The sequence below is a fragment of the Candoia aspera genome, chromosome 1 (genome assembly GCF_035149785.1).
Source record: "Candoia aspera isolate rCanAsp1 chromosome 1, rCanAsp1.hap2, whole genome shotgun sequence".
NCBI classification, from domain to species: domain Eukaryota; kingdom Metazoa; phylum Chordata; class Lepidosauria; order Squamata; family Boidae; genus Candoia; species Candoia aspera.
The window spans coordinates 50,007,740-50,029,717 of record NC_086153.1 but is presented as its reverse complement, the minus strand read 5'-3'; the positions used below and the strand labels follow the sequence as shown (position 1 = coordinate 50,029,717).

The 21,978-nt window shown below is 37.5% G+C and overlaps 1 protein-coding gene across 7 annotated transcripts in view; it reads left to right on the top strand.

The window, feature by feature from the left end:
• GPATCH2 (G-patch domain containing 2) overlaps nucleotides 1–21,978 on the top strand; it is a 108,762-nt gene that overhangs the window by 4,465 nt on the left and 82,319 nt on the right. For 5 of the 7 annotated variants that reach the window (XR_010067935.1, XR_010067937.1, XM_063303544.1 and 2 more), the window contains exons 2-5: nucleotides 8,231–8,941; nucleotides 15,809–15,870; nucleotides 19,268–19,450; nucleotides 21,694–21,773. Coding sequence is in view for 5 of the 7 variants with exons in the window: in XM_063303544.1 (XP_063159614.1) it covers nucleotides 8,231–8,941; nucleotides 15,809–15,870; nucleotides 19,268–19,450; nucleotides 21,694–21,773 (1,036 nt within the window). In the remaining 2 variants the exon portion in view is untranslated. The remainder of the gene's footprint in view (nucleotides 1–8,230; nucleotides 8,942–15,808; nucleotides 15,871–19,267; nucleotides 19,451–21,693; nucleotides 21,774–21,978) is intronic. The other 2 variants (XM_063303552.1, XM_063303586.1) reach the window with 1 other exon arrangement.

Below are 21,978 nucleotides of genomic sequence, written 5' to 3'. Positions count from 1 at the left end.
CTGCGGGTTAAACCGCTGAGCTGCTGAGCTTGCCGATCGAAAGGTCGGCGGTTTGAATCCGCGTGGCGGGGTGAGCTCCCGTTGCTAGTCCCAGCTCCTGCACACCAAGCAGTTCGAAAACATGCCAATGTGAGTAGATTAATTGGTACCGCTTCGGCGGGAAGGTAACGACGTTCCGTGCAGTCATGCCGGCCACATGACCACGGACGGGTCCTTACGGACAACGCCGGCTCCAAGGCTTAGAAACGGAGATGAGCACCGCCCCCTAGAGTCGGACTCAACTGGACTTAACGTCAAGGGAAACCTTTACCTTTACCTATGGCCAGGGAAGGAAAAAAGAAGGTGTATGGAATATAGAGCAACAGTTATACCACGATACATAAATACAAAAAGTATTTTGATTCACAAAATGGGGGTTTAACTAGTGTATAGTGCTATCTAGATACCCATGTTATTATAAACTTATTCTATGAGCAGAGCAACCACTGGGCTCCATTAGTGGAACAGCTTTTATAATACTACAGTGGTGCTTTAAGTTTGTGAACCCTTTTGAATTTTCAATATTTCTGCATAAATATGACCTAAAAAGTGATCTGTTCTCCACACAAGTCCTAAAGCCAGTTAAAGAGAACCCAATTAAATAAATGAGTCAAAAACATTATACTTGTCCATTTATTGATTCAGGAAAATGATTCAAAGCTACATATTTATGTGTGGCGAAAGTATGTGAACCTTTGCTTTCAGTAACTGGTGTGCTCCCCCTTGAGCAGCAATAACTGAAACTAAAAGTCTCTGATCAGTCCTGCACATCAGCTTGGAGAAATGTTTGCCCATTTCTCCTTACAGAACAGCTTCAACTCAGGATATTGGTGGGCTTCCTTGCATGAACTGCCCACTTCAGGTCCTTCCACAATATTTCTATAGGATTAAGGTCAGGCCTTAGACTTGGCCATTCCAAAACATTATCTTTCTTCTGCTTTAAGCATTCTTTGGTTGTATGACTTGTATGCTTTGGGTCACTGTCGTGCTCCATGACCCACTTTCTCTTGAGCTTGAGTTCATGGACAGATTGATATTTTTCTGTAGAATTTTCTGGTACAATTCACAATTCATAGTTCTACTGATAATAGCAAGCCATCCTGGTCCAGAGGCAGCAAAGCAGTCTGAAACCATGATACTGCCACCACCATGTTTCACAGATGGGGTAAGGTTCTTACATTGGAATGCAGTGTCTGTCTTTCATCAAATATAACACTTTTCATTCAAGCTCAAAAGTTCTATTTTGGTCTCATCTGTCCAGAGAACATTCTTCCAATAGCCTTCTGGTGTATCCACATGGTCTTTCACAGACTGTAGATGGGCAGCAATGTTCTTTTTGGAAAGTAGTGGCTTTCTCTTTGCAACCCTGCCATGCACACCATTATTGTTCAGTGTTCACCTGATAGTGGTCTCATTAACACTGACATTTGCCAATGCAAGAGAGGCCTTTAGTTCCTTAGATATTACCCTGGGCTTCTTTGAGACCTCCTGGAGTATTCCATGCCTTACTCTTGGTGTGATCTTTGTTGGTCAACCTCTCCTAGGGAGGGTAACAATGGTGCTGAATTGCCTCTGTTTGTACACGATCTGCCTGACAGTGGACTGGAGTCCATACTCTTGGGAAATAGTTTTGTAACTTTTTCCAGCCTGGTGAGCATCAGCAACTCATTTTTTGGTGGTCCTCATAAATCTCTCTTGTTCAAGCCATGACACACTTCCACATCCCTGTGTTGTGAGGGTCAGACTTTGATAGTGAATACCCAGAATCCTGCTCTTTAAATAAGGCAGGACCTCCCACACTCACCTCTGATTATCATCCCATTGCTTGAAACATCTGACTCTAATTTCCCCTTCAAATGAACTGATAATCCTAGAAGTTCACATACTTTGCCACCCACAAATTTGTAGCTTTGGATCATTTTCCTCAATAAAGAAATGAGCAAGTATAATTATTTTTGCTCATTTGCTTAATTGGGTTCTCTCTAACTAGTTTTAGGACTTGTGTGGAGAACAGATCACACTTCAGGTCATATTTATGCAGAAATACTGAACATTCGCAAGGGTTTACAAACTTAAGCACCACTGTAAATACCAAGTGCTTCCTTATTTTTATTTATTCACCTTCTATTACTTGTAGACTGCTACAACTGCACATTTCTAGTGGTTCACAAACCTAAGTCATAAAGCAGTAAAATCATAAAATTTTACTACTTGTAATACTACCCATTAAAAAGATCAATGCAAAATATAAAGAAACATAGCACACTACCAAACAGATGGCAGGCAAAGTGCAGATATTAATTTCCATAAGGCTGGTTGGAACAGTTGATTAAAGTAGATGCCAGCTTGATGTTAGAAGTGGGGTTATTCAGGAGAAGCACTGCTTCTTTAACCCCACCAGTTTCACTTTCCAGACTGAAGGTACCTGGAGCACCTTCTCTTGAACAGAATGAACCGGCCAACCAAAGTCAAATTGGAGAAAACAGTCTTGTAGATATTCTGAGTCCATACCCTGTAGAGGTTTATTGGTTAAAACCAGCCCCTTAACTTGTACTCCGAAACATATTGGAAGGTAGTGCATTCCTTCAATGTAGATTTTACTGTGTTGAATCAGCTCACGCTAGTCAGTGTATAGACTACTGCATTCTGCCCAACTGCAGTTTCCATGTAGTCTTCAAGGGCAGCCCCAGGTAGAATGCGCATTAATAACTCACTCCAGAGGTAATCCCCTGATTTGTAAAGGGGCTGTAAATAGTATAGGGCTGTAAACGGTGACTGCTGTCACAACCGCCTGATTTGTAAAAGGGATGTAAATGGTATAGGGTCCAGCCTGATAACAGCCACTCAGCTACTCAGTTGCCTAATACCTACAGCTAACCAATACAACCTTGCTGCCCTTCAATCCCAACTAACATTTCTGCAATGTTCCCCCTTTCCTGGGAACTTTTTAGCCTTTCATACTATAATATAAACCACCCAGCCATATTCCCCCCTCATCAGCCCTTGCTGATTATCATCTGGGGAGTGCATTCTAATGAGTCCCAGCCAGTTTCATATAATTTTCTTCAACTTGCCTAACCTTTCCAATCTGTTCCAAACTGGATTCTAACACAGCCAGCCCAATCAGCAGAATCTTTTCTGGCAACCCATCACACTTCCTTGCTCCATTTCTAGTAACGATCAATTCTTTCTCCCACATAGAAATACTATCCATTGTAGTTTCACTGTGGTCCCACTCATCAATCTTAGCCACAGCCTAGTTTAGAACCCAGGAACCATGCTCTAGACTATTGCCATGGCATCTGCTACTGTTCTTATTGTCAATGTCCTAGTAGTAGTGGTAGCAACATCCTTTTGACACCATTCCATGACTGCTCTTAGCTGGTGGTACAACTAGTGTAGCTCTCATGTTTTGGGGATGCAGCTCTCTCCAAAGTTGCTGCAGATAAGATCTTAGGCAAAATTGATACTGGATCATTCAAGCTTCTCCACTTAATCTTTCCAATTTCCCTATCATTACCTTGACATTCCTGCTTGATTTCCTTTTCGCTTCCATTCCAGTGATCTCATTCAGACTCCATCCAAACTCAATCATTTTCTCACTTTTGTTTTCTCTCTACATATTTTCATTCCCAAAAACACATTATCACATCCTTCTTCCTTATCTCTAACAAACTACCGTTCCTGAGTAAACACCTGTACTGTCCACCATCTCACAAATAAATTATGGTTTGATTGTGTTTGTAGCCACTGTGGGGGGTGGGGGTTGATGGGTTTTTGTATTGTGGGTTTTAATTCTGTATGCCACCCGGAGTCACCATGTGTGAGTTGGGCAGCCATATAAATTAATTTAATAAATCAATAAATAAGCTAATAATGGCCACCACATCTTTGTATGCTCATGGAAGCATACTGGGCAAAATCATTTGAGGTCTAATGCTCTACTTGAGCATTGTGTTCTCTGATTTGATTTTGAATGTGTGTGAAAGAAGATCTACTGAGAAACTCTCCCTCATATCCTTTTGTTAAATCCCACTACCATCCATGATCACACACAGCAAGATGCTTGCAATACTTGTGCAGACATACTACACACATAGGACATTGTGATTAGGTTTTCTATATTGTACTCAGTTTTTGTGTGTACTGTAGACTTGATGTAGAAGACCTTTTCCCTCCAATGAGTCAGTTTGTTCAGTGTCTTTCACACAATGTGAATTTTATTGCACAATTAAATTAAGTAGGACAAGTATGCAACCCTATAAAAGTTAAATCTGATTGACTGAAGTGGGATTGCTTCTGAGTGAGGACTGGGCTGAATAAGCATGTACTGAACTTTCCATAAACAAATGCTGATAATTTTTAGGCAAAATAGCACATTGTTATATTTGTATCTCAACCTTTTCTTGGGAGCTCAGGCTAAGCATACATGAAAATCACCCTTCATATCCCCACAACAACAGTCCTATGAGATATGTTAGTCTGAAAGATGGTGATTAACCAAAGTCACCCAGTGAACTCCATGGATTAGTCCATACCTGAAGCTGGTTTTCCTTCAGTTCCAGAAAATGCTTTAGCCTCTGTGCTCTTCTATTTATCATGACCATTCTGTTTTGGCTAGCAGAGTATATATTTTTATAATTTGAGAATGAACATACATATTGCAAAATTCACTGTATGTTAAAGGGCAGTAAGCAATACAAAATTATTCATTGCCAATGATAATGCTGGTGAAATGTAAAGTGGAATCTCTTAAACTTGCCTAGCATAGATGACGAAGAATAATTGTGTTGAACAGAAGCTCGAATAATAAATAATAACTGCAAGATATATGGTCTTATTGGAAACTCTCATTTAGATTATTAAGTCCAACCCTAGGAACCTGGGGCCTTTCAGATGGTCACTCATACCCTAATCACTTCACAATTGGAGCTCCACATAGGGCTGCCCATGACGACCACTCAGAAGCTATAGCTTGTCCCCAATGCAGTGGCCCAATGCAGTGGCCCAAGCAGTGTGGGTATGCTTCAGCATACCCATGTAACACCATTGCCATGCAAGGTGCACTGGTTGCTGGTGGACTTCTAGGTGCAATTCAAGGTGTTGGTTATCACCTATAAAGTCCTTCATGGCATAGGGCCAGGTTATATGAGGGACTGCTTATCTCCCATGGTTTTTGCCTGTCCAGTAAGATGGGGCAGAGTTGGTGTGCTTTGGGCTCCCTTGATCAAACAATGCCATCTGTTGGGACCCAAGAAGCATGTTTTCTGTGTTGCAGCATCTGCCCTCTGAAATGAGATCCCCCCAGAGATCTCTGTAGCTCTCATGATGTTCCAGAACTCTTTAAAAACTTAGCTGTTCTCCCAGGTCTTGGTGTACTGTAGAGTGCATGTGGAACACTTGTTTGTTGTGCCTTTTGGGATATGGTGTGTGGTTGTCCAGACAAATAGGATTTACTCTTTATTGTTTTCTATTTTTTTTAACTATAAGCTGCCCGTTTATCTAATAAATCATTGTCGTCGTCATCCAACTGTAGAGCTTTATATAAATTGCGTTCCTTCTAAATCTTACCTCAAAAGTGCTGCATTTACCATAAAAGAAGATGACCGAATTTAAGACGGTCCCCTTCTTACCCAAAGCAAGAATAGATAGGAAATTTATTTGTGTGTAAAATTGAAGGCCAAATCTGTGTAAATCCAGCTTCCCACATCTTGTCAGGCTAGGGTTGCTAAGCCTGACTGAAACCTCTTCTGCTGATTCCCTTACCTAACAGATCTGCATGTGACATGCTTGTATGTGTGTGCATATACCTGTCAGGAACCAGAATCCAAAAAAGGGTCAGAACAAAAAAAAGAGAGAGAGAGAGATTGAATTAAAAGCTACCAATGAAAATTTAATTGCCTGGTTGAAAAAAGCAAATAAAAATTAATTGATCTTCCATCCATGTATACTAAACATTATCTGTCATACATACAAATTCAAATACATGCACACAACTTTTGTATACCTTCAAGCAGAAACAACAAATAAGAAAAAAGATATACATGAGATATGGAGAAAAGGTTGCTGTACAGGAAAGAGAAAATGAGGGGAAAACAAAGCTGGAGATGTGGAAATGAGAAGAGGTAATTGAACTGAAGAGGAAAAAAGAGCAAAACTCTGTTTAGGTATTACAAAAAACAGCCCCTCCCAAGCACTAGTTAATTTTTAGTTAATTCAAGTCACCCACACCATAGTAAAGATGAAATATACAATGCTTGAGGGAAGTTCATTAGGTTAACTTAAATTGTCATAAAGCTAACATAGTCAATGTGTAAATAATTTCTCATTTTAAATACTAGTTATAAATGATTTTTTAAAAAGTTTACATACTAGATTTTCTGGACTACGATTGGTATTCCCAGTAAACTGGGTAAAAGAACAATATGCTGAACAATTAGTAAGTCCTCAGATGGTTACATGACTTTATATTTTAGTTTTGGTTACCTTTTATTCAGCTTTCTTTTTTATCCTTTAACATGCAACAGTTTTCTTTCTGCTGATGCCATATCATCAATAAGATTCAAGTTGCATCTTTAAGAGACAGACAAGCCAGTCTACTTCCTGCATCCACAATAAGGCTATTTTAACGGGATTTCTCAACAACCATCTTCAGAGATAAGTCTGGAAACAAAAATTTGGTGTTGAGTAACTCGAAATGCTTATTGCCCTATCTCATAAACATATAATGCTTTACCAATTTCTTTCAAATGATGCCATTACTTGAACAACTGTAGGGCAGACATTAAGACTGAAGAATAAGACTGCATGGATAAGAACAGGTACCTGCAAGTAGATGGTATTTCAACTAAATTTACATGGTTTTCATGGTTGATTTATATTCATATCTATTTTATACTGTACTGTTCTTTCATTATAATTAAGAATGTTATAAAAATCTACCTTGCAGCCTTATCTCATCTCTCTTCTGTTTTTCTTGGATTACACCATTCAGATGTTAAAATATAAACATAATTGATTTTTGTGGTCTGAAAAGCATTAGACTATTAGCTCATTTAACTGTTAGTTACAGTTTGTGGTTGCTGCCAGAAGACATTTGTCCAGGGTAGTAACGTGGATAACAGAGAGCAAAATACATATTCTAAATGTATTGGCCTAAATGATGAGATTCCATGTTTAAGGAATACTAAATTGAGTGTAATGGATCTGTGTACATATAGAGTGACCATATAGATACTCATGTTGTGGGGTTAAAATGAACGAAAATCCCCATCTAAGCTGCCTTAAGCTCCTGGAAGGGCAGAATATAAATCAAATAAACTCACTGTTTCTTAGATTGGTAATGACAAATGTCTAAGTCAATTTTGCATATAATCTCTGAGAATAAAGTAAAATTAGAGCAACATATTCTGTTCCCTATCTTTATGTTTTGAATTCCTTTCTAATACTGCTTTTCAGGATGAGGTCAGAAATGAGGTTATAGCATATGAACATTAGTAGGGCATTCTTTAATTAATCATTGTGCTAAATTGGCACCTTACCAATCAGATTGTTCTCTGGTACAAATATTAACATATTAAAGTTATTGTGTGTTGTTATATTTTTGTTAAGCTTGCCTTGGAACATGAATCTTCATAAGAATTATTTTATTCTGGACACTTTTTGTTAACAATGTTTTGCTGTAGCTATCTATGATTACTATTGAATCCTTCCTTTCCCTGAATATACTTCCCAGCAAACTTGGATGTCTGTCTGTCTGTCTTCCTCTTGAAAAGGTAGAAATAATTCAAGTAACTTCTGCAAAAGCTTTTCACAAATTATAATGCTCTATTACTTTTCTTCCCCTGAGGACTCAGAGGAAGGCAAGGTACTGTTTTGCTCCTGTAGGGCTTTACATAAGAAAAAAAAGTCTGATATGGGGGTGGGAGAGGTGGATTATACCTGTTTTACCCACCATATGGTAGGTAAACAGTTAAGGTAAAGGGAGCTAACAGTGCAGTGCCACCAATTCCAAAGCTCCACATAAGTGAGCAAAGATCCTATCTCCTCTAGTACCTTCAAATACCTTATGGGGGAAGGAGTAGCCCTTTCACTGTGCTATTTTGCTAAAATAGGCACTATAATAATATTCATTAACTAGAAATGGTTTTTTTTCCCATTAACTAGAAATGGTTTTTTTTCCTATTTGCAGGCATTTCAGTAAGACTATGGAGGAGCTAGTTCATGACCTAGTCTCTGCACTGGAGGAAAGTTCAGAGCAAGCAAGAGGTGGCTTTGCAGATACTGGCGATCATTCTCGCAGCATCTCATGTCTTCTAAAACGCCAGGCTCGAAAGCGAAGGGGAAGGAAAAGACGATCATTTAATTCACATCATCCCTGGGAGACTGGACATTGTTTAAGTGAAGTTTCTGATTCCAGCCTTGAGGAGCCAAACAAGGATTATAGAGAGAATTATGCTGCTAATAAGAAAGACCATAGTGATTCTGATGACCAACTGTTGGTTGCAAAACGCAGACCAAGTTCAAATTTAAATAACTTAAGAGGCAAAAGACCTCTCTGGCATGAACCTGATCTAGCCGTTGACAATTTAGGTAATAGGACTCTGCGTAGACGCCGAAAGGTGAAACGGATGGCAATTGATCTACCTTCTGAAGTAACAAACAAAATTACATTGCCCCAACAAGATAACATTAAGGATCAGGAAATGGACAAGGACAACAAGTCTTGCCCACATCAAGAACTATCAAAGAGTAAAGTCAAAAAAAGAAAATTAGCAAATAGACAAGGCCCAGACATTCTGGATGAAGGTGTGGTTATAGAGAATGATGAAATCAATCCTGCAAACAAGGATAAAATGGAGTATGAAGAGCAAAAGGGCTCAGATGAAAACATGAGTGACAGGTTGTTTTTAGTTTTTCTTTTCATCATGAAATTTAGATTACTGTGATGCTGTTCTTATTTATGTTAAAATATTATATTCTGTTTCAGGATCAAAGATAGTGATAATTTTGTAGTATACAACCAAAGTCGAACTATTTAAAATTGTTTAAAGTTCTTCTGCCATTCTGCATTAATCTTTTGCCTCAAAAATACATGGGTGAAACTCATGTGCAATGCTATCCTATTTGGCCTAATTTGTAAGTAAATCATAGAGGTCAATGATACTTACTGTCAAACAAGTATGCAAAGGATTTCAGTAAAATAAATTCAGCCTTGTCTTTTTTCCCAATGACTCATCTCATATGTTAAAATTTAATGAGAGGAAAAGGGCAAATATTTCAAACTTTAATTAAACTTATGATTTCATAAAGTTAACAGAATACAGTTGTTTGTTTTCTTTTCAGGATACCTCACTGCAGATTTTTAAATTTCTTTTAAACACAAGCCACTCACAATCCTGCATACTTTTTCCTCTCCCAAGTAAGTCATGTTTAAAAAAGCATTCATAAGTTAGACAATGTTAAAATAAAAGTGACTGCTGTTTTTCACTGCCATAACTGTTCATGGGAGATACATCAGAGTGTTTCTCAAACCAGCTGTCCACTTGCTCTAGGCTAGTAGGAAGTTCTAGATTGGTGGGGTTTGTTTTGTTTTAATCTTTCCCCTTTTCCTTCTGTGTATTTGATAGCTCAGGTTTACATTTAGTGTTAAGGTTTTTAGGTGTTGAAATTAGTTTTTGAAATAACCAGCTGTATGGCTCTGCCTTTAAAGATACTTTATTGATGAATTTCCATCTTTTTCCTAGGAAGAGATAAATTGGCAAGAAGCCTGTTTTCAGAGGCTCTTTGCTGGAATATCAGTAAGCTTATGATTTCAGGATAAGGATGGAAGGTGAACATTGTGATGGCTATATATTTATAAATAGTAACCTGAAGAACTGCAGAACTGAAGAACAGAAGATGGTCAAGGAAGTAGATTTTAAAATTTTCCATAATCTATAGCCATTTACCATTTTTTGAAGATGAGAAGTTGGGTGGATGATAATATATACATTTTTAATTAACAATTTATATTTTTTCAGGTATGAATAGAGTTGTATATCTCTACAGTGTGTTCATGCTAATGCTTTTCCCTTTTAAGCAATCCTGTACAACGCCCTTTCATTGCTGAGAACTTTCATCCTACAATACTTGTAGTTACTTGCTGAAACATTTGCCTCCTCTTCCCTTTAGCAAGGGAAGCAAAGACATTTAACAAGTGATAACACCATGGGAATGGGGTGCAGCTCAGTGGTGTAGTATGTGCTTGGCAAGCCAGATTCAGTCCCTGGCCTCTTAAAGAATGGTTGGGAAAAAAATCTGCCTGAAACCTTGGAAACCAATGCAAGTCGATCTCTGTGCTAAAAGAGGTAAATGGATTAATAGGTTAATTGGTTGTAAACCATTTTCAGCATTCCTAACTGTTGTATACAATAAAAATTGTGAAATAATTGTATGGACAAAATTTTAAAATAACCACTGGAAGAACTCTGAAAAGGTTCCTTAAGAATCTTGATAGAAAAAACTCCATAGGCATTTATAAAGGAGATTTCTAATTTGATGTTTTCATGGCAAAAGTTGTTCATATTCTGCTTAACATTTTTGATACGGAGCTCTCCTAGGCAGTATCAGCAGACACTTAATGCACTGAAATATTGAGAACCATTTTTAACATAAAAACCAAATTTACTGCTTAAGGAGTTTATAAATAAACACCAACAGAGAAAACCAACAGTTACTGCCATAGTTGCAGTCATGTGATTGCACAATTATACACTTATTAAGCAAACTGGCATTGCAAAGCTGTTGATGGTTTTTAAATCCAATCCTTATTATTGCAGAAAGCATTGCAGTCAGTTCTGGCTAGATGTGATGAGTGGATGATTGCTGAATCCCTTCTAGGTATGATCAGAATTCTTTCCTGGTTACAATTGTCACCTGCTTGTCTGCATTAGACTATACTAATTTCTAATTTACAATTAATGAAACCCTTTTTGGAGGGGTGAATGTTACTGAACACAGATGAGGAGTTTTTAGGATTATTAACAACAGCAAGTTCCAAATCTTTACCAGAATTGATGAAACTTACAGCATTTATTTTGCAATTTGGGCAAGTAAAGGAACCTGAGTGTAACTAAGTGAGTCTGCAGCAAAATGTACAGTATGTAAAACAATAGCATCCAGTTATGTACAATAACATTTTAAAAGCTCATATGGCTCACTTTAAAATAAAACTAAATCATCAGGAAAAATAGGCACAAAAAATTGCTAAAAATCCATGAGATAACAGTTCAAAGACAGAACTTTAAAATAAGTATAAATAGCAAGTTTAAAAACTGGTGGAGTTCTCCAGGGAAGGCATTCTACAATTGTAGAACTATTACTGGAAAGGTATACTCACAAGAAGTATCACAGGAAATGATACTTATGCTTCATTTCAGATTTAGGATTAGTTTGTATTAAATTACTTATACTAAGTCAGTAGACTTGGTTTAATATTACAGATACAGTAAAGCAGTTTTCTATAAGATTCATAAATAGATGGGAATTAATCTTAGACATAGAGAAGTGAAAATTCACTGCAAATGTTTGTTGTTGTTTATTCGTTTAGTCGCTTCCGACTCTTCGTGACTTCATGGACCAGCCCAAGCCAGAGCTTCCTGTCAGTCGTCAACACCCCCAGCTCCCCCAGGGACGAGTCTGTCACCTCTAGAATATCATCCATCCATCTTGCCCTTGGTCGGCCCCTCTTCCTTTTGCCCTCCACTCTCCCTAGCATCAGCATCTTCTCCAGGGTGTCCTGTCTTCTTATTATGTGGCCAAAGTATTTCAGTTTTGCCTTGAATATCATTCCCTCAAGTGAGCAGTCTGGCTTAATTTCATGGAGGATGGACTGGTTTGATCTTCTTGGAGTCCAAGGGACTCTCAGAATTTTCCTCCAACACCATAGTTCAAAAGCATCGATCTTCCTTCGCTCAGCCTTCCTTATGGTCCAGCTCTCGCAGCCATATGTTACTACGGGGAACACCATTGCTTTAACTATGCGGGCCTTTGTTGTCAGTGTGATGTCTCTGCTCCTAACTATTTTATCGAGATTTGTCATTGCTCTTCTCTCAAGGACTAAGCGTCTTCTGATTTCCTGACTGCAGTCAGCATCTGCAGTAATCTTTGCACCTAGGAATACAAAGTCTTTCACAGCTTCTACATTTTCTCCCTCTATTTGCCAGTTATCAATCAAGCTGGTTGCCATAATCTTGGTTTTTTTGAGGTTTAGCTGCAAGCCAGCTTTTGCACTTTCTTCTTCCACCTTCATCATAAGGATCCTCAGTTCCTCTTCACTTTCAGCCATCAAAGTGGTATCATCTGCATATCTGAGATTGTTAATGTTTCTTCCAGAGATTTTAACTCCAGCCTTGGATTCCTCAAGCCCAGCTTGTCGCATGATGTGTTCTGCATACAAGTTGAATAGGCAGGGTGAGAGTATACAGCCCTGCCGTACTCCTTTCCCAATCTTAAACCAGTCCATTGTTCCGTGGTCTGTTCTTACTGTTGCTACTTGGTCGTTATACAGATTCTTCAGGAGGCATACAAGATGACTTGGTATCCCCATACCACTAAGAACTTGCCACAATTTGTTATGGTCTACACAGTCAAAGGCTTTAGAATAGTCAATTAAACAGAAATAGATGTTTTTCTGAAACTTCCTGGCTTTTTCCATTATCCAGCGGATATTGGCAATTTGGTCTCTAGTTCCTCTGCCTTTTCTAAACCCAGCTTGTACATCTGGCAATTCTCGCTCCATGAATTGCTGAAGTCTACCTTGCAGGACCTTGAGCATTACCTTACTGGCATGTGAAATGAGTGCCACTGTTCGATAGTTTGAACATTCTTTAGTGTTTCCCTTTTTTGGTATGGGGATATAAGTTGATTTTTTCCAGTCTGATGGCCATTCTTGTGTTTTCCAAATTTGCTGGCATATAGCATGCATTATCTTGACCGCATCATCTCGCAAGATTTTGAACAGTTCAGCTGGGATGCCGTCGTCTCCTGCTGCCTTGTTATTAGCAATGCTTCTTAAGGCCCACTCAACCTCACTCTTCAGGATGTCTGGCTCTAGCTCACTGACCACACCGTCAAAGCTATCCTCGATATTGTTATCCTTCCTATACAGGTCTTCTGTATATTCTTGCCAACTTTTCTTGATCTCTTCTTCTTCTGTTAGGTCCTTGCCATCTTTGTTTTTGATCATGCCCATTTTTGCCTGGAATTTACCTCCAATGTTTCTAATTTTCTGGAAGAGGTCTCTTGTCCTTCCTATTCTATTGTCTTCTTCCAATTCCGCACATTGCTTGTTTAAAAATAATTCCTTATCTCTTCTGGCTAACCTCTAGAATTTTGCACTTAATTGGGCATATCTCCCCCTATCACTGTTGCCTTTTGCTTTCCTTCTTTCTGGGGCTACTTCTAGTGTCTCAGCAGACAGCCATTTTGCCTTCTTGGTTTTCTCTTTCTTTGGGATGTATTTTGTTGTCGCCTCCTGAACAATGTTGCGAACTTCTGTCCAAAGTTCTTCTGGGACCCTATCTACTAAGTCCAGTCCCTTAAATCGATTCTTCACCTGCACTGCATATTCCTTAGGAATATTAGTGAGCTCATATCTAGCTGATCTGTGGGTCTTCCCTAATCTCTTTAGTCTGATCCTAAATTGTGCAAGAAGAAGTTCGTGATCTGAACTACAGTCAGCTCCAGGTCTTGTTTTTACCAACTGTACAGATGTCTGCCACCTTTGACTGCAAAGGATGTAGTCAATCTGGTTTCGGTGTTGTCCATCTTGGAAGAGAGTGTTTGTTATGCAGAGTGAATTGTCTTGGCAAAATTCTATCAGCCTATGTCCTGCTTTGTTTTGTTCTCCCAGGCCATGCTTACCTGTAATTCCAGGTGTCATTTGACTGCCCACCTTAGCATTCCAGTCTCCTGTGATGAAAATAACATCTCTTTTAGGCGTGTTGTCCAGTAGGTGCTGCAGATCCTCATAGAACAGCTCTACTTCAGCTTCTTCAGCATTTGTGGTTGGGGCGTATATTTGGATCACTGTGATGTTAGATGGCTTGCCCTGAATTCGAATTGAGATCATTCTGTCGTTTTTTGGATTGTATCCAAGCACTGCTTTAGCCACTTGACTATTAATTATGAAGGCTACTCCATTTCTTCTGTGGTCCTCTTGTCCACAGTAGTAGATCTGGTGGTCATTTGATGTGAAGTGGCCCATTCCAGTCCATTTCAGTTCACTGACGCCCAAAATGTCTATCTTTAATCTTGACATCTCACCAATAACCACATCCAATTTGCCCTGGCTCATAGATCTTACATTCCAGGTTCCAATGGTGTGTTGATCCTTAGAACATCGGACTCGCCGTTCACCACCAGCACCGTCGGCCGCTAGCCGTCCTTTCGGCTTTGAGCTAGCTGCGTCATCACGTCTGGGGCTAGTTGAACTCATCCTCTGTTCCTCCCCAGTAGCATTTTGACCATCTTCTGACCTGGGGGTCTCATCTTCCGATGGTATACCGACATATCTCTGGTTGTACTGATCCATCTAGTTTTCACAGCAAGAATACTGGGGTGGGTTGCCATTACCTTCCCCAGGGATCGCATTTAGTCTGACCTCTCTGTCATGACCTTCCCGTCTTGGGTGGCCCTTCACGGTTTAGCTCATGGCATCATTGAGGTGCTCAAGCTCCAGCACCACGACAAGGTAACGATCCTTTGCTGAAGACTGCAAATGTTAAAGGCCTCCTTTTGATAGTCAATATTACAATCCAAATAAAAGGTCTGCTTCAAATTCCTGTGGGATCTTAATTTTTTATCATTTTTAGAAAAATAATTATTATTTATGTAAAACAGTATAGTTATCATTAGTTATATTCTGATATGTTTTAAAACTCAGGACTGCTTAATGCATTACATGATAGAAATGTTTGGGCATTGCTTAGTTAACATTCTGGTTCCTGATGCTTTTATATCACAGGGCTCATAATATTAAATCTGAATTTGTACATTTTTTACTTACATATCTGAAACATTTGGATGATGAATACAAAAATACAGTATGAGAAACAGACTCTATTGTAAAGTAGCAGAAAGGCAAATTGTATTTTTTTCTGCAGTTATATGTATCATTCTTGTTTTTCTTAAGAGGCGTTTTACTTTGATTTAAAAAGACAGCATTGTATAAAAATTCTTTTTAAAATTAAATAATAGAATCACACTGAACAGTTATATGGTAGATCCATAATATTTCCAAATGTTAAGAATAGGTATTCTGACTTGGGATACTTAAGTTTCATGCAACCAAGGAAACCTGGAATAGTTTTGACTCAGATTCTCCCCTTTTTTCCTTTTCTTTTCAAAAAACAAAACAACACAAAAACTGAGCAATGGTTTTAGGATCAAGCTGAATAGCGTGGTATAAGAAAGGAACAGTGAGCATTTGATGGAAACAGATAATAAAATGCATCACTTGTGTCAGCACCTCATTGCAGTCACATCTGGCTTACTGTCAGGGTCCCATTAGATTCCTGTGGTTTTATGTGCCAAAATAATATGTTCTGTAGTTAATGGAACAGTGGTATTTGCAGTTTGATATTTCTTTCTTTTTTTATATTATCCTATTTTCTGTTAGATTTTGTTAAGGCTTAAGTTTCATCTGAGTGCAATCTTGTCTGTTTAAAATTTTATGACTGAGATATCAATTGTACTTCTGATCTTTTCTTTTTCCCTATTATCACAGTGAATCCAGCAGCCTCAGCAGTAGTGATGCTGGTTTGTTTACCAATGATGAGGGAAGACAAGGTACTGAAACATTTTTAAGAAATGTATCAGGTTAAGTTTTTGTATACTACATAAGCAGATGATCTATAACCTGGTTTTTGTTTATTTAAAAACACATTGTATAAAAATTCCAGTGTGTTGGGGTTTATATGTACTTTTGTTCTGTTTTTGTTTTAAACATTAAATAATTTTATCTTTAGAGTTTGAGAAAATAGCACAGTTCATCCAATTCCTATAGAATAAATATAGGATTCTTTCTGATAAAATTTTATATGAAGCCTAAAACATCATGGTATAATGTTTTGGTTGATTGGTTTCTAAGAAGAACAGAACGATTACTAGAGTACAGCCATCATTTTCTAACTCCTGATATTATGTAATGTGGTGCTATAATATAATATAATGCTTCAAATGCCAGAATATGGACAAGAATTGTCCTGGTGGTGATCTGATATGAAAATATCCTTAGCTGCTGCCGTTTATGTAACAGAATTTGAATTGAAGTCTTGATACAAGCATTTATCTATCTATCTATCCATCCTGCCTTTATTATTTTTATAAATAACTCAAGGCGGTGAACATACCTAATACTCCTTCCTCCTCCTATTTTCCCCACAACAGCAACCCTGTGAGGTGAGTTGGGTTGGGAGAAAGTGACTGGCCCAAGGACAACCAGCCGGCTTTCATGCCTAAGGCAGGACTAGAACTCACAGACTCCTGGTTTCTAGCCCAGCACCTTAACCACTAGACCAAACTGGCTCTATGTTTTATTTTTATAGTTTCATTAAGGACACTTTAGTCCACGTGTACTCTTCTGTTTCATCACGACTGAATTTAAAGAGATGTACACATTTTTAATAATTTATTTTTTCATGGTTCGAAAGAATTAATTTAATTAGTACTCAAAGATAAGATCTTCGATTTAAGACTGTGTTGCAGTAAATAGGAATTTCTGTATTTAGTTGTGATCAGTGAACATTAAATATTTTTCATCTTTGTCATAACAAGATGGTGTTTACTCATGTTTATGTTCCTTTGCACATTGAGTTACTTAAGATGAAAGTTCTTTTCTTCTCTCTCTCCTCTGATATCTCTGGTTATTTTTTATTTTTTTAATTACAACAGAAGAAAACAGAACACATAAATGCTTTAACAAAAAAGTGGAAGAAATACAACAAAACCCATGTTAATATGTCATTGTAAGAGTAAACAATTACAATTCTCTATATACAATTACAATTCTCTATATACTTATCTAATGCAAATATTCAAGTACGTATATATTTCTAATAGATTTATATGACTATCGTGTTTTTTTTACCCTACTGTAATTTGTATAAATGATTCCCATATGTCATTATACTTGTCCATACGAAGTCTACATCTATAGGCAATCCGCTCATAAGTAGCCGGTCTTCAAACCCATTTACTCAAAAATGGGGCCATACATTTATCTTTCCAATGCTGCAATATCCGTTTTTTGGCCATAGTAAGAGCACAGAGAATCCATTCACGTTGTCGAGTTGTCAAGTTCCATGTACTAGGTATATAATTCAAAAGAATATTATCTTCTGAAAAGTTTAGCTTTTGTCACACAAACCTATTTATATAATCCACTACTTTCTCCCAAAGCTTGGTAAGCATAGGACACTGTAGAAACATATGTTTTAAAGAAGCATTATCCTTATTACATCTCCAACAAAATGCTGTTTTTGACCGTCCTTTTGTATAGAAACGTAATGGATATCTCTAGTTGACCAAGAGTGCTTGTCTATCAGTGAAGGACTACTAAAAATGATAAAGCACAGAGAAAGGAAACACTGAGTGCATTTGCATGGCAGAATGTTTGGTACTGGCTTACTGTGATAGTGTGGTTACTGAGATTTTAGGATTATTACTGCTTCATCACAGGGTTTTGTGAGGTGCCAGGAGAGTTTGTCTAGCTAGTTGGCAATTAGCTAAGTGGCAGGCTGGGCAGGGTGTGTGGCCTGTGCCTCTTCTGGGCCAAGCTTCCTAGTGTCAGGGCTGTGGCTTGCTGGCAGCACTCTATATTAGTTAATTAGCAAAAACAGCCAAAGCAGTCAGCCATAAGATACCATTTTATTTAATCCTGTCCCATTCTGTATATTAAGCTTTCAAAACAATTTATTCAGAGGACTAGGGCTGGCAAGATTGCAGGCAGAAACTGGAATTGGCAAAAATTACTTCCTGTCTCCTCCTAGGGAGAAAACTACACAGCATAGTTTTTGCTTTTGAGTAGTCTGGATCTCCATTATGTTGGATATCAAAAATTCCTGAATTGTTGTACCATCTCTTTTATATCAAGGATAACTTTTACAATTTATCTTTTCACTTTGTTTATTGAGAAAAAGTTGAAGCACCTTTTCTTTAACAATAAATCAAGCAAACAAATGAAAAAGCAAATCTGGATATAAATCTTGGAAAAAAGATTTTGATCAAGCTGTATCTGAATTATTAACTGCTTTTTCAGATGTGCTCGGGCAGACCTTGGGATGAATTCTTTTGAGTAGGAGATTAACTTTAAATGTTCCCATATTGCTGCTGAAAGGCAGGAAACTAAAAACTTTATTATATGTCCAGTCCAGGTCTTATTTCCTCATGTGATTCTGCAAACATGCTGCTATCAGCCAGGCAAAAAAATCCTTACTTCAAGTGGCTGCTGGTCCAGGATGGCATCTCTGACATCATGCATCCTTTTTACCACTTGTATCACTCTAGCCTTTGGTCCTCCATAGAAAATAAAGCATAGCTTTAGGACACTGTAACAAAGATGTAAACATTTCAGATAATTTGGTGAAGAGCATACTTGTGATTTTCTTCTGAATGTTTAGTTTCTAGGAACTATTAGAATATCCGTGGATGCTCAATGTTTCTGTGAAGCTGTCATCTTTCATTTGAAAACAACTTTTTCAAAACTTATTTCTTAATTAACCTTAATAAAATTAATTTCATTTGGTCACACCTGTTTATGATTGTTTCCTCCTTTTATGTACCACACAGATCATAAAATAAAGCTAATTATATATGACTATAATCTGTAAACAACTGGTTCCACAGTTTTATACTTTTTAAATTCCCTACAGGGGATGAGGGTTTGTTTTATTAATGTTGAAACCACACTACCTTAAATAGATTTGCCTGCTGTTATCACTAAAATATTAGGTTTTTAAATTATTTCTCACATTTCTAAATGACTTGCAAGAAGAGACTTTTATTTCTTTTGAATCTTACACTAGTAAATGAGAAATCCCAATTAGAATTATGCTGCCAAAGAAAATACAGTATAGAAGAGAAAGGAGAAATAATTCTTATTACAGTCCAGGTGAAGCATCTTGGGAAGGGGAGATAATAAACTTCAATATATCTTTTTTTTAAAAATGTAAAATGTTTGTTATAGGTGATGATGAGCAAAGTGACTGGTTCCATGAAGGTGAACCTGGAGGTGCCTGTGGGATTACTGGAATTATTCCTTGGTGGGAAAAGGAAGATTCAGCAGGACTGGAGAAGGAGATGCCCGACCCTGTCTTTGAAAATATTTTAACAGGGAGTTTCCCACTTATGTCCCATTCAGGCAAGAGAGGTCAGTAACTTTTAAAAGACTAAATACTTTGAAATTGGAGTTAAATTAAATGAAACATTGTTAATAGAATTTGAGGTCTACAATCAACTTACCTCTTTTTGAATCCAGTCTAAAGCTTGCTTTGTTGTATATTGTGAAGGTATTTCGATCCCAACTAGAGTTGGAGTTTCACTGTGAAAAATCCAGGAATTTATGGAAGAGAAAAGGACATGGTTTGGGCTCTCCTTCCTTGCAACTCTGTATGTTGCCTGCAATACTTTTAAAAAAGTTATTCAGTACTCTAGACCATATTACCTACCTACCTATCCCACTGTGGTCTCTGGTGAAAACTAGTTTTTGTTTTTTTTAAGATTTGATACACGTATAAGCAGTAACTAGGGAAAAGTTACTTAAAAGTTACTTGTCAGACCTTAAACAATAGTGTTGTCCTGACAAGCAGAAACCACGCCGAGATGAGGAATAGGTCTCTAGTGTTTTATTACTGCTACAGTAGACAGACAATCCTACCAAACTGAAGAAGCATGAGAAAACCCATACAGATAAACCCCAAAAGTCAAGGCGGGTCTGTTCTGTGTCTCTTTGAATGACAGCTCAAATTCTCGCCACTACGCATGCGTTTTCCCCCCTGGATAGGGGCCCCCTCCTGCTCACCATCAGTGCTCATGACAAGTGTGATGTGTTTACATTCTGAAGTAATAATTGAAGCCATCTTCCAAGGTGATAGCAGTGCTGCTCTGATACGGCAAATATGTCTAGGACCTTTGTAGCATGTACAACTGACAAAATGAAGTACAGACTGCCAAAAATATGTACAATAAAGTTAGTCTTCATTGTGCCATGAGATTATTTGCTATTTTGTGCCAATTCATCCTGGTTTTAAGATTGGCTATTATTAGAGATACGCAGAGTGTTTCTAATTTAAAACATTTTCTAATTCAAAACATTCCGTCATTTTAAAAGAGCATCAAGTTTGAAACGGTTTTGTTTCAAGTTTGTAATTCTTTGAGCTTGAAACACTTCCAAATGATAGACAGCCTGTTTTACACTTGAAACAGCTATTTTGCAGTTGAAGCGAGGCACTAAAACTTGAAATGGGGTGTTTCAAATTTGAAAGAGTTTGAGTGAGAAATCCCTAGTTATTGTCATGAGTATGGATGGTGAGCAGGAGGGGGCCCCTATCCGGGGGGAAAACGCATGTGTAGTTTAGAGACTTTGAGCTGTCATTCAAAGAAACCCAGAACAGACCCGCCTTGAGTTTTGCGGTTTATCTGTCTGGGTTTTCCCACGCTTCTTCAGTTTGGTAGGATTTTCTGCCTACAATAGCAGTAATAAAACACTAGAGACTTTCTCCTTGTCTCGGTGTGGTCTTTGCTTAGTCAGGACAGTTATTATCTGAAACATCTTAATTTACGTCTTTTAAAATTATTAAAAGAAAATGGAGAAATCTTCTCAGCAGTATCATGCCACTACAAATACTCTATTTCATTTTTTTTTTCTTTTATAACTTTCCTTAAAGACTGAAGTCCAGTAGAAAATCTAATTGTATGTTATCTGGTTATTCATCTCTTGGAAGGTTTATCTTATTAATCTCATATTAAAGGTAATATGACTACCTTTAAGAGAGTGATTTATAAATATATACAATTAGCAAGTTTCCAGTGCTGGAATGACTCCAGCCCTGTGATAGGATTAAGTATTTAATCAGTGCACGTAAAATTCATATAACATAATGTTTATGTTGATCCATGCCTGATAATGCAACATGTTAAAATTAGAACAGATTTGCTCTATTTTATTTTCAGATAAATGTAAATAAGGAAAAGTTTATATCTGGGTCATCATAGCTGGTGTAGAATGCTAATATAATTATGTAGTAGAAGATTTAATTGACATACGTTTCATACAATTCTGTATAACTAATCACGCAGAAGTTAGCTTACTAGAGTTTCAGAAAGCACATGAGATATGCAGGGTGAAAGACCATATGCTAATCTGTCATCAGCAATGCTGTTGAAGTCTGTCTACTACAAGGAGATCGTTGTCTTCTGTACATAATAATTACATATTTATTTTTATGTGTTTGTACTACTTATGGCCACTTTTTTCATACATCACAAAGTATAATAAATTTTAAACAGAGTTTTAAACTATTTCAAAAAAGAGGAAAAAATCTTTACTTCTTAGATTGTCCCTTTATAACTATATAGTATTATATATTCATTGAACTGCAATTTTATTTGTAGATTTCCAGACAAGGCTTAGTCATCTTCATGGAATGCCAGCAAGAAACATCAAAAAGGTAACAGGAAACACAACTACAATGGTGAGCTGGTTCTCAAAATTTATTGTGAACCACATTTTCTTATTAAATTATAACATATGGCAGAATCTACTGACTGTGCATAAGTTAAAATAATTGCTTTGGAGGACAAAAAAACAGTAACATTTGATTCTTCAGACATTTTTAATAGTTGGCTCTTTTTTCAGAACTGTACCAATCCATGGTACACAAAGTGCATATTTATTAA